The sequence below is a fragment of the Nesoenas mayeri genome (assembly GCF_963082525.1).
Source record: "Nesoenas mayeri genome assembly, chromosome: 8".
In the NCBI taxonomy this organism is placed as follows: domain Eukaryota; kingdom Metazoa; phylum Chordata; class Aves; order Columbiformes; family Columbidae; genus Nesoenas; species Nesoenas mayeri.
The window spans coordinates 32,396,903-32,409,057 of NC_137554.1; the positions used below are offsets into that span (position 1 = coordinate 32,396,903).

Consider the following 12,155-nt stretch of genomic DNA (forward strand, 5'->3'; position numbering starts at 1 on the left):
TCCGCCGGAGCCCCCTGGCAGCGGCCGCCCGCAGGTGGCTCATGGCCGGGCCGCTCCCGGCGGCGCTGGGACCCGGGGCGGCGGCGCCACGTGAGGCTTTCCCGGGAAAATGTTTCCCTGCCCGCGCCCCGCCCCCGCGCGGGGACAAACCAGACCGGGAAGCCCCGCCCATCTTCTGCGCGTCAGCCAATCGGAGCGAGGTGCGGGCTCCCTCCCTCCCGCCCTCAGACCACCGGAGAAGGGGCGGGACCTCCCGGCGCGCCGAAGCCAGTCAGCGCTCTGCGGGAGAAAATGAGGCTGTTCCCGCCCCTTCTCCCGCCGGTCTCAGCGGCCGCGCCCAAAGGACCCTAATGGGCTGCCCTCACTAAACGCCCGTTTACTTAAAAAACAAATTTCAGCTGAAAACAGGTGTTAGCAAAGAGAAAAAATCCCGATAGCGCGGACAAGAGCCAGGTGCGCGCGCGCGGGCAGGCAGCGCTGGGCGCGGGGGCGCGCGGGGCGGCCGGCGGCAGCGGGCAGGCGGCGGGCAGCCGCGGCGGCGGAGGCCCCGGGAGCGGCGGCAAGCATGGCGCGGCGGGTGCCGGTGGTGGACGTGCAGAGCGACAACTTCCCGGAGCTGTGGCCGTCCATGCTGCTGGCGCTGCGCTCCGCCACCTTCGTGGCCGTGGACACGGTGAGGCGGGGCGGGGGCGGCGGCGCCGAGCGGCGGCGCGGCCGGGCCCGCTAACGGGTGTCTCCCCGCAGGAGCTGAGCGGCCTCGGCGCCAGGAAGTCGCTGCTGAGCCCGTGAGTGCCCGGGCGGTGCGGGGGGTGGATTTACCGGCTGCGGCGCGTCGCTCCGCTGCCGATTCCCCGGTTCCCTTGGCCCTGCGGGTGCAGCTCCCCGGGGGGCTGGGGCAGGGCGCGTCAGCCCCGTTGTCTCGCCGCAGGTGCATCGAGGAGCGGTACAAAGCCGTGTGCAGCGCGGCTCGGACCCGCTCCGTGCTGTCCCTGGGCCTCGCGTGTTTCAAGCAGCTCCCGGACAAGGTACGTGCGGGGCCCGGAGCGGCCGTTTCCCCTTGTTCCCGCCTTCCGGGGGGGCAGCGGGGGCTGGGAGACCGGGTTCAGCCCACCCGTGCTCCGTGGGCTTGCCGACGGCTTTTTCGGCAGCTCCGTGTGACTGGTGTCCCTGTGCTTGCTCCCCTTGCACAGCCCGAGAACACTTACCTCTGCCAGATCTACAACCTGACGCTCCTGTGCATGGAGGATTACGTGGTGGAACCGCAGTCGGTGCAGTTCCTGGTGCAGCACGGCTTCGACTTCAACAAGCAGTACTCCCAGGGCATTCCGTACCACAAGGGCAACGACAAGGTACAGAACGACTCCCCTTCAGACACCACAGCGTGAGCCGCTCCTCGGGGGGGTTGCTGGTGTCTCTCTTGTGCAACTGTCTTGTGAAGACGGGCTCACACCGGGGGCTCGAGCGCAGCATTATCGTTTTAATCTCTCTGCTGGTTTAGATCCAGTCTGTCACTTGTTGCAGTTCCTTTCGCAGCTATTTTACCCTCCATTCAGAGCAAGTCACAGCTGTAAGTGTTATGCTGCTACAGCAGGCTCTGAGGACTTCCAGGCTGATGACAAGTGCTACATAAGGCTCATTGACTAATCCTTCCTGTTGCAGGGCAATGAGAACCAGAGCCGGAGCGTTCGGACTTTCTTTCTGGAGCTCATACGAGCAAAGAAGCCTCTGGTTCTCCACAACGGCTTGATCGATCTGGTCTTCCTGTACCAGTGCTTCTACGCGCACCTCCCAGACAGCCTCGGCACCTTCACTGCTGACCTCTCAGAAATGTTTCCAGCAGGAATATACGACACCAAATATGCTTCAGAGTTTGAGACTCGCTTTGTAGCGTCCTACCTGGAGTACGCTTACAAGAAGTGGTGAGCGGTGTTCTGGTAGTTAAAGCTTATAGGAGGAAAGACAAAGGGAGTGTCAACGTTTTGTTTGTTTTTCAAGGCGAGGGGGATGGGTCTTTGTGTTATCCCTATGAGTGAAGAAAGGTGCTTTCCAGGTGACTCTTCCCCGTGGTTCCTCCTATTTCTACGACAGGTGCTGGGTGCATTTTGTAATAAGCCATATCTGTTTGGTGGGCGGCTGCCAAAAGAGGATTTCAGTCTTCTGCTGGCAGCAGTTTTGACTACTCTGTAACCTGATCTAACTGAAAAATAATTGATTCGCTGTGTGGCGCTGGGCCAGCAGTGCCACAGGAGGAACACACGCAGAAAAGACCCTTAACACTCAGAGAGCAGGTGCAAACACTGTGCCTGCAGGGTCTGCTTTTTGTAACGGACGGGGCAGCTACAGGGCAAGCGGTCCGGTCCCTGCACCTCCTGACACCAGCTGGCTGTGTCACACATCCCACACGTGACTCTTGTGTGCAGCAGCTACAATTCCCATCATGTTCCTTCTAAGTGTCCTGTCTTGTCTCCTGCCCCCAGCTCCTCATGGACCTCCTCTAGGCAGACACGTGAGAAGCAGACATGTCCATCTGTTTCACATGTCTAGTCTGGCCTGTCATTCTGTACTCCACACACAATCTAAACAAGCCCCTGGCAGTGATACAGCCCCTTGAATCTCCATTAAACTGAAGTCATGCTCCGTGCAGAGGAGAAATGGTATTTTTAGTGACTGTTTTGTATCAGGAAATGCCATTTTGACAGGTCTGAAAACATTCAGGATAGCTGTTCTCAAACATGAGAATGCTTTGTTTTGACAGGATGAAAATATTTTTTTAAACCAACCTGTTAAATGTTTTAACTCACAATTCTAGTTACGTAGCCTTCCCAAGGTTCTGGGCCTTTTAGCTAGCTGTTGGGACAACACAGTTCTTTTTCCATGAGATGGAAAATGTTTCTTCTTTGTCTACATTGCCCAGGTTTGACCTGTTTGGGTGGTGGCTGCTGGATATTCTACTCAATACTTCATTTTTGGGCGTTTCTTCTTTGTCATTAACATTATGATGCCTAAGACATATCTTAGTGCCCTTAATATTTAAAAACAAGCTATGGGTCTCCTTCTCCCGTAGCTTCACCAGACACTGCTGTTCCTGCCTTTGCGTTGGTGCAAATCCGCACAGGAGCAGCTCCTTACCAAAACTGTTCTCCCGGGGCTGAGTTTTTCTCCAACAGGCTGTCGAGCTGCCTAGAGCACAAGAGCAGGAAAACAGGTCGAGCTGAGACTTGGTGGAGAGCAGCATGTTTGCAGCAGCTCCACACTGTGGTACCTTCTGTGTGTTGTTTGTTCCAGCAAGCGGGAGAACTGCAAGCTGAAGGACTCCAGCAGCCAGCACCTCACTGTTGAGTTCTGCAACTACCCGGCCAACATGTCCCGTTACATCGACTATCGCCACTGCTCCCTGGAAGAAGAATGCCACAACACGGGAGGGGGAAATAAAGTACCTGTCTGTGAGAAATTTTCAGTAAGTAACGTGGATCCCGGCTTCCTTCCTAGCTCGGTGGGAAGAGCCACATGTGACCAGAGCTGGAAGCGGTAGGAAAGGTTACATTAGACACAGATTCAAAAAGAGATTTTCTGCCCCTAAATAGTGGGATGGTATGAATTGCAGTACCCGTTGCTGTCTTGGGAGGGTTCCAAGTTCTAAATTAATTTGGCTTATGCTCTGAGCATTAAACGTCACCTCTTCCTTCCCCCATATCTTGATGAGGTATAAAAATTATTACCTGTCTAGAGTGTCTGGGACTGTACTATAGTGTGATCCGCAGCATTTTGAGTCCTGATGCTGCTACAGCAGTAAACAAAGAGCCCGTCTGGTCCGATTGCAACTGGTTACAGATGCTTCGGGGAGAAAAGGAGCTCTTCCAGATGTTGCAGAACAACATAGGTTGGGGAAAACTCTGGAAGTTTCTCATCCAGGCACCATCTCAGTGTTGCTCAGGGTGTTGTTTGGTGAATTTTGAAAATCTCTAACCTTCCTTGGCCTCTAATACATCGTCTACTGCATCTTGTCAGCTCCCTGCTGCAGTTGGTCAATGCCTCTCTTGTGTGCTGTGGGGCTGTAACTGGACATGGTGCTCCTGAACAGCCCCACAAGCCCTCCATAGGGGTGATAAGATGTTCTAACCACAAGGCTGGTGGCTACAGACTTCTTTTTTCCTCCCTAGGCCTATGGCTGGTGTCCAAAAGGGGTGAAGTGTCCACAGTCTCATAATATTGACCTCATAATTGATGAGGACGACAAGCTTTGGGAGGAGAAGCGGAAGAAACGGAAGCACAGATGGAAGAAACGGAAGAACACAGGAGAGCCTACAAAGGCGCTTGAACAGGAAGGCTCAGGGAAAGAAATGGATCTAGCTCAGAACGGGGAAGAGGGACCCCCAGCAAAACAGAGCTGCTATGAGCCTGCAGCTGCTACAGAGGTGGCACCCAACCGTGAGGACGGGCCCCTGGAGGAGAACTCCATGGACATGGAACCAGAGGCCAGCTCAGACACCAGCGCACAACAGGAAGAGGATCTGGGGAGCGCTGAAGGAACTGCTGCCCGGGCAGCAGCTGCTGCGAGCCCTCCTGCCCAGGGAAATGCCTCCAACAGCAACCAGGTGGAGGGGCAGGCAGAGGCTCCCACTGGGGTGGGCTCAGCCCATCACCCAGACATCCCAGAGACTGGAGCAGCGTGTGCTGCAGACAAGGAAAAGGAAGCCCCTGGTCTGCCCTCACAGGGGGGCACGCACCGAGCTGGCTTTGATGCGTTCATGACTGGCTACATCATGGCTTATGTCTGGATGCTCAAGAAAGAGAAAAACCCAGATGCCGAGGCAGGGCCCTGGTTGCCAGACTGCCACAATAAACTGTACCTCAGTGGGAAATCAGTGCCGCTTCAAATAGTGAAGAGTTTGTTCTCTAAATCTTCTAAAGCTCACAGCCAGAAGATGAAGTTGGCCTGGGGCAGCGGATAGAGGCAGAGGACTCCTCATTTAACCCAACTCAAGTTTTGAAGTTCTTCCATCAAGAACTAATCAGAAGGGGAACAAGTTCCTTACTCTGGTTTTTAACTTCTGACGGATTAAATTGCTCTCAGTTGGTGTTCCCCCTGTTGTTCCTTAGTGGCACGCTAGGCTGGGAAGGCAGGAAAAATGCACCTCTCCAGCTGCAGCCAGGGCTGCAAGCTTCAGTTTAGTGCTCTGCAGAGGGGGTTGTGATAAAACAGCAGGTGCTAGCTGCTTTAGCACAGGTTTCACTTACTGCAGATGAAGAGACTAATCACTTGGTAACAAGGAGACAGAGCCTAGAGCTTCCCACTTCAACTTCTCAGTATGTTGGAGCCCCAGCCTCTTCCCACACCTTGTCCTTATCCTCACTGCACTGCAGCCTTACCACACACTGCCACTGAACTCGTGGTTTATGGGGGGGGTAACAGACCTTTTCCAAAGGAGCATGTACTAAGGTTAAAGTCTACCTACAAAAATACATCTGAAAGCTGTAAGCGGTTGACCCATACAAACCAGCTTGATAGAAAATGCTGTCATCACTGCAGGAAGATGTGATGCTTCTGCCAGGTACCAGATGAGAAATCAGGCTAGCTCTGCAGGCAAAGCATACATTTTAATGAATGTTTAGTCAAGTGCTACTGCTTTCTGTCACTGCTGGTACAGTAATTCCCTCCAATTATTTCCTGTCTTTCTAAGGAAATCAAGAAGGAAAAAAGTTGTGTGTTTTTTCTTGTTTGGTTGGTTTTTTGGGGGGAAGGCGGTTTAAAGAGACACCTGGGAGAGCTATCCTACTTCATATTTGTACTGAACCTTCATCTTGATTACAGCAGACCTTTGCTCCTAGGAGAGGGGAAGGAGAAAGCTGCCCCTCCCAAACGCACCAGCTGATTGCAGTGCAGGGTAACCGCACACAGAACCGAGTCACAGCAGGTCTGCAGGCTTCTCAGTAAGTGGAGATGCAGTGGGACTTCAAGCCAGATGTGGTTCTGTTAAACTGCACTGCTGCCTGTGCCGCTGCAGCTGTTCCGTGGGGCTGGGACAAGGCAGCCAGATGGACAAGCTACCAAAGGCCCCAAAGGTACTGCCCACTCTGCAGAGCAGAAAAAGTCCTTGAGTCTCATGGATTTAATAGTGTAACACAGCAGTAAAATGCAGGAGAGAAATACATCCTTATTCAGAGTTATAATTCAGCACCGACTAACAATGAATATGATCTCAAGCCAGGTATTAATGTCGTCCATAGCTTAAGTAGGCATTTGAGCCAGCTTTTTAATGCAGAGTTGTCCTTTTAATCACAAGACTCAGGCCTTGATTTTATTTTTATTTTGAAAGCAAGTTGGGAAAGTTTACAAAACATGACCAAGAAAAAAATTGTGAAAATATTTAACTGGATTCATCTTTGGTTACTTCTTATTGCAGTTCCAATAAAACATACACCATTTCTATAGTTCAAAAAAGTCAGAAGGTCAATCAACATAAAAACAAGACGTGCTTTCTTTACATATTCATAAATATCCACAATATTAGAAAAGTTGTTTTGCAAAGATTTCTTTTTTCTGGCAGTGTTAACTTAACTATTATACACAGGCTACAAACTTCTTCCTAAGCCTTTAATTACAAGTTGAGCTATTTACAGACTGCAAAATATTAAGACATAAAACTCCTTCATAAATACGAAAATAGATCATCTCGCAAAGATCTTTATACTTAATCAAATATCTGGCTGCCCCTCCTCCCAAAAGAAAGGTTATTTGTTTTGCATAGAAATGTAGTGACATGCAATATAAACAATAGCATTAAGTGCAAACAGGAATTATTCAAGTGTCTTTAGTTGTACTGGCAAAAAATACCAACGTTCTGTTACACAAAATACATCAATGCCTCTCCATTAAGTATAAGTCTGCTATAGCCCCTTGTCTGCACTGCTTTTGAGGGGCAGCAATTCACACGCACTCTTAGTTGCATTTTATCAACCTGCAACCTCAACAAAAATAGCTTATAACAGACATTTAAATGAATTCAACATAGATTTAAAGTTAATTAAACATACCTTTGATCTCTTCAGGGAACCTAGCAATGTGTAGAAAGTGTTTTAAAAGAGCAAGAACCGCTCCCATAAGAAAGTCAAAAATCATGATAAAATCCAATCACAATAAAACTTTGTCACATCACTATAAAACAAAGAGTTCGCTGACCACGTGTTCATGTTCATCAGTAGCTATCCGAAAATGGCCCCAGTAGAAAAGCACCCTCAGGTAGGCAGAAAACCTAGGAGTATTTACTAGGTACGACCTAGATTCAGCTTCACACAACCAAAAGGATGAGACCTAGCGAGTGCCAACTGCATCCAGACCCTTGGAAACACTGGGTTTTAGCAAGCACTGAGCTATTTTAGAACGGCCTTTTGCCCCAGTTCCATATACATGCCTCTCTTCCATGAATCTAGAAAAGGCCTGAGCCGCTATTCCTTGGCATTTCTCCTTCTGACATCTCCACCTCAGTACAAAGAGCTAGAAAAGTCGATAGGTGTGCCCTATGCACGTCAGCTGGCTGTGCTTAGAGTGGACATTTAAGAAAATAAAACTTCAGTCATGCTGGTTTGTAAGAGAGCTATTCAGAGCAGGGAAACATTTTAAAAGACAGTGGTGTAAGAAAACAGCTGAGGTCACTGTAATAGGTGCCATAGAGGTACCCAAGCCTGACTGCACAGGCTTTGCAGTCAGTGTCAGAGAGGGCAACAGGCTTCACGAGGAGGTGTCAGCGCTGGCAACTGGGGCTACCGCGAGCCCCCAGGCGGGCAGGGGCGCGTGTGCCCACGCAGGCTGCAGGCAGCCGCGCGGTGCCGGACGACTTCCTCACCGCTGGTGATCCACAGGTAAACTATTCCTTATTATTGCTTGTTTGTCTGAAGTCACACACCCAAACGCATCTTGTGACAACAGAAGCTGGTGCTGCTGGTTTCCCTCCTGAAGGATTACAATTGTATAAAAGATAAAAAGAGAAAGAGTGAAGAGGGGCGGGGAAGCAGGCACTAGGCAGGCAACTGCTCACAACTGAGTTCACTGACTGTTCCCTGTCCTCAAAGGAAATCACACACACAGCGCCAGCCACAGAAGCTGCTCTTGCACCCTGCAGACAGGTTATACAAGACAGACAGCTCTAAAGATTGTGTGGGCCAACAGGGGCCATCTTGGTGAGGATAAGCAATTTCTCTTACGAACGGCTAACAGCTGACTGAGCTGGCATGGACTGTGCAAAGGAACTGCAACACTATGTTTCTCATTTAGTTCTTCACAGCCACTGCAAAGGGATAACTGCTGCTCAGGTTAACGCATTTCACAAGAGGAAGTCATACTTACAACTCGCAGAATAGTCACCTACACCTCCGGAAAGACAGGCATCTCAGCCAAGAAAGGACTAGGGCTTTCTCCTCTTTGATAGGAAAAGAGTAGGAATAGTCTTGCTTCCATCAGAGAAGAGTTTACACTTTGCATCCTTACAAGAGAGCAGGAAGAAAGTGTAACAGGCTACCTGGGTGAAATTCTGGTCTTCCCTGCATCACCATCTGCTCAGCAGGCATGCAATGCATACCTCACTTAGGAATGATAATATAGGTTAAAAAAAAAATCCCATGTTGTTGGGACAGAAGCAGAAAAGGGCAGGCTGGGGCACAGTCATCATCACAGAATAAGCTTTCCCCTACATTATACCCCAGAGTGGGGAACTCTGATGCTGGTTCCAGCAAGCAGCATTAAAGCTCATGCAACTGCTTCTTTCATGTGTTCCTGCTGATAGAGGGGGAAAAAAAATAATTTTAAAAAATCAGCCTGTTCAGTGCCAGTAGAAGCCAATTAAGACAACAGCCTCCTTCTGTAGAAGAACAAAAAGTTAATTTGGGGAAGCTAATTTTCTTCAGTTTGACAATGCAAAGCCCTTCCGTGAGTCTGCTGTCTGTCCTCCAAGAGCACTTGTGTGGCTGCACCGCTGCTGGCAGCTTCCCCTGAGCCGGGGATTCCTGTCCTATATCACGCAGTCTGATTTCAAATAAGGAGCCATCATTACTGCAGTGATATCAGTGAGATGGGATGTTGCACCAGAGAGGGAGGTGAATGTGACCTTTCTAGCTTAGTGGGAATAGTCAACTATGATCTAAATATGGTATTTAACTAACTTTTCTGCAGCAACAGATCATGATGTCCATTCAGCTCTTCAGAGATAAGATCCTACACCCCTGAAAGCTGGTGCGTTCACTGGCAGTTCCTCCAGAAGCTCAGACATGACAATGCCTGGAATATGGTTCTCCTCTTGTTTCCTGGGCAAATCCTCCTCCGAGTTGAGGTGCATGAAAGGTGTGCAAGAAGGGGAGCAGCGATTAACACATCCTGCTTTCCTGCATTAATGTATTACACATCATTACCAAATCCCACAGGAAAACAAAACACCAGGGAACAGATTTGTCTTGTTAATTGCAAAGTATTTGTCATGTGATTCAGCCTGCAGATTGCAACCAGCATGAGGGGTTTTCTTTTCGCTGCTTTTGAAAGAAGAGCTTGTTTAATGCTGCCACAGCATTCACAGCAGCTCTGGGACCAGAGAACATTCCTATCTGCTCAGCATAGCTCTGAAAGGTCTCTGTGCACATTTCTAAAATAGAGGCTCTGACTTACGTGCTGCTGCAGAATATTAATGCAAGATCTGCAGTGGTTTAGAGCAGCTGGTCAGTCAGAGGAAGAGGGAAAACCTAAGGGTCGCTCTTTCTACTCAACATGGAGCTTAAGGCCTTGAAATGCTTCATGTTGGAACCCTGGTCAAACTGTTTACACGGTGGCTGCTCTGCCTGCTGCCTCTCGGAAGGGCTGCAGGGCCCACAAGGCCGTTCTGGCTGGAGCAGTTCCCCCTCCTAATGCAAAACAGGAAAGGGAATAAGCACAGTTTGAAATAAAGTTGTAATAATCAGTCTCTCCAGACACTGTCTGCAGCTATCAGTTTGACAGCCAGTTTCTACCATCTGCGGAGCCTCTTTCAAATGTGAAGCCCAGCACTATAGAAAAAACACGAGTTTAAGCAACTGGGAACAAGCGTTCCCTCATGGACACATTCAGTTTGAGCCCCCGCTTCATATGTCACAAGTTGACTGCATGGTGCCACTTGCTGAGATGTTGGAGGACATCTGAGATGCCGGGGCAGGACTGTCCCCATCCTGCTCCCCGAAGGGCCATGCCTCTCTCTTCAGCTCAGTGCAAGGACTAACACTGAACATAGGCTTTGTAGACTCTAGTGAAGTATTTTTCAGGTGGTCATCTTCCACCTCCATCTCCTCAGAAGGGAGACAACCCACAAACACTTGTGAGGAGCCATGTCCCTCAGAGTTCACTGAATTCTCAACTGGGAGCTTTTTGTAAGACAGCAGCTCAGGCTGGCCCAGCACTAACGGTTGATCGCTGGCTGGATCTCTGCACGTGTTCTCAACAGGGCAAAACCCATTTTCCTCCTGGGCCACTGGCCCATCTGAACAGTCCATATCCTCTTCTTGTCCTGGTACAGAAAGAAATTCTGACCTGTGAGGCTTGGCTTGAAAGGGGGGAATCTCTGACACACCGTATTTACTGCTACTCAGGAGTTTTTGCCGAACCTCTGTGCTTAGCTGGGTTGGGTCGCACCTGCTGACAGTTGAAGACAGTCCCCCAAACAGGCCATACTCCTTGTGCAGCAATTCGGGGGAGAGTGGAAGCGATCTGCACCTCCTCCCAGGGAGAAGGGAAAATTCTTGCCAGTCTGTGCTGTATGCCTGCCGGAACTGGGACTGGCTGCCTTTCAGGCCTCCACCTGCCTCTGGAGAATGCAAATCAAACACAAGGGAGATCACAGACTTGCTTGGCATGTCAAAGAATTTGATTTTCCCTCCCTTGAGGTCCTCTCGGGCACTGAAGGGATTAACTTTCCGGCCTAACCCTTTATTTGGTGTATAGTAGGGGTCCTGCACGTTTATCTTCCTGGAAGGCTTGCGGGAGAAGATATCCGACTGGCTGCGTGACAACCAGATATTCCGACGCGGACGGGGTGACTTGGGTGGGATCTTGTCATCCAGGGAACTCAAACGTTTTACTCCTGGTCCTTTTTCAATTGAGCCTGAGTAGAAGAAAAGAAATACTCTTAGCTTAAAGGAGCTATGTGCCTGCATGTCTGCTCACTACAGTTGTCATGAAGGGTCTGTGAAAGAAAAAGCTGCATTTCTGATGCTCCAAAGTATCTTCCATAAGCATGTTTCCTCATTCCTTACAAGGTCCTGCAAAAACACAAGGACACCTTTCCCTCCTCCTCTGTATATTATTGTTTTCCAATGTAGAGATTGAGCAGCCCTGTCCACAGGACCTTTTAATAGTAAGGCAGTCAAAACTACATTCAAAATACTATCTGCTCTTTATTCATGCCTCAGGCTAATGAATAGTCATCTTGAAGACTTAAGGAAATGCAGATTCAGTTAATGCCATCTTACTTCCCTAGGCAGTGAAACCGGATTGCGTATCCCTTTATGATCAAATTTGCCACCCACATTATGGGGGATGATGCTAATTTGGCAAGACGGTATTGTCTTCAGAAAAAAATTGAAAGGAAAGAAAACTAGAAAAATTTGGTAGGAATGAGGAAATCTTTCCCTCCTCTACCCAAACCCTGTATTTTAGGGACCTTTCAAACCTCTTTGCTGCCAGTACACCGACACAGCGGAGATGGCACTGCGTGGTCTTAGAGCAGAACAATTTGCATGCTGCTAGAGTTACCATCCTGGCCTCCAGCAGAGGTTGCCCAAGATCTCATGATAATACTGATCATAAGGAAGAGCGAGTAAAAAACAGTTGCCAAAGGAATTGGGACTTTTGCACCCTGGGGGAAAAGTCTAAAACCAAAATAAATGCCCCTCCTGATAGCATAAAGAGTTTAAATCATTTCATCCCAGCTTTCATTCAGTACATTATCCAATATAGAAACTAGGAGTATATAACAGTTTGACTCTAATGAATAAGAGTTTAAAAGCTGTACATATGTGTGTGCATATATTTTTTGTGCACACAAACATATAGATATATAAATAAAAGCTATTTTGCTAGGGCAGCATGAGAAAATTGTAGTGTTTCAGGAAAAAATGCTAACTCCCTGAGCGTTTGGAACGTG

The 12,155-nt window shown here is 49.2% G+C and overlaps 2 protein-coding genes across 2 annotated transcripts in view; one reads left to right on the plus strand and one right to left on the minus strand.

Annotated features, from left to right (window-relative positions):
• Positions 1–565: 565 nt before the first annotated feature.
• Positions 566–5,032, plus strand: TOE1 (target of EGR1, exonuclease; the record flags this gene model as incomplete). Its single annotated transcript, XM_080348548.1, has 7 exons — positions 566–673; positions 745–785; positions 929–1,025; positions 1,191–1,349; positions 1,660–1,919; positions 3,286–3,457; positions 4,161–5,032. 7 exons carry the CDS (start codon positions 566–568, stop codon positions 4,950–4,952), a joined length of 1,629 nt encoding a protein of 542 aa, XP_080204674.1. The 3' UTR covers positions 4,953–5,032.
• Positions 5,033–6,292: 1,260 nt separating this feature from the next.
• Positions 6,293–12,155, minus strand: part of TESK2 (testis associated actin remodelling kinase 2) — a 71,772-nt gene continuing 65,909 nt past the window's right edge. Inside the window, exon 11 of the mRNA XM_080348566.1 lies at positions 6,293–11,114. Coding sequence (XP_080204692.1) covers positions 10,102–11,114 — 1,013 coding nt within the window. The 3' untranslated portion in view covers positions 6,293–10,101. The remainder of the gene's footprint in view (positions 11,115–12,155) is intronic.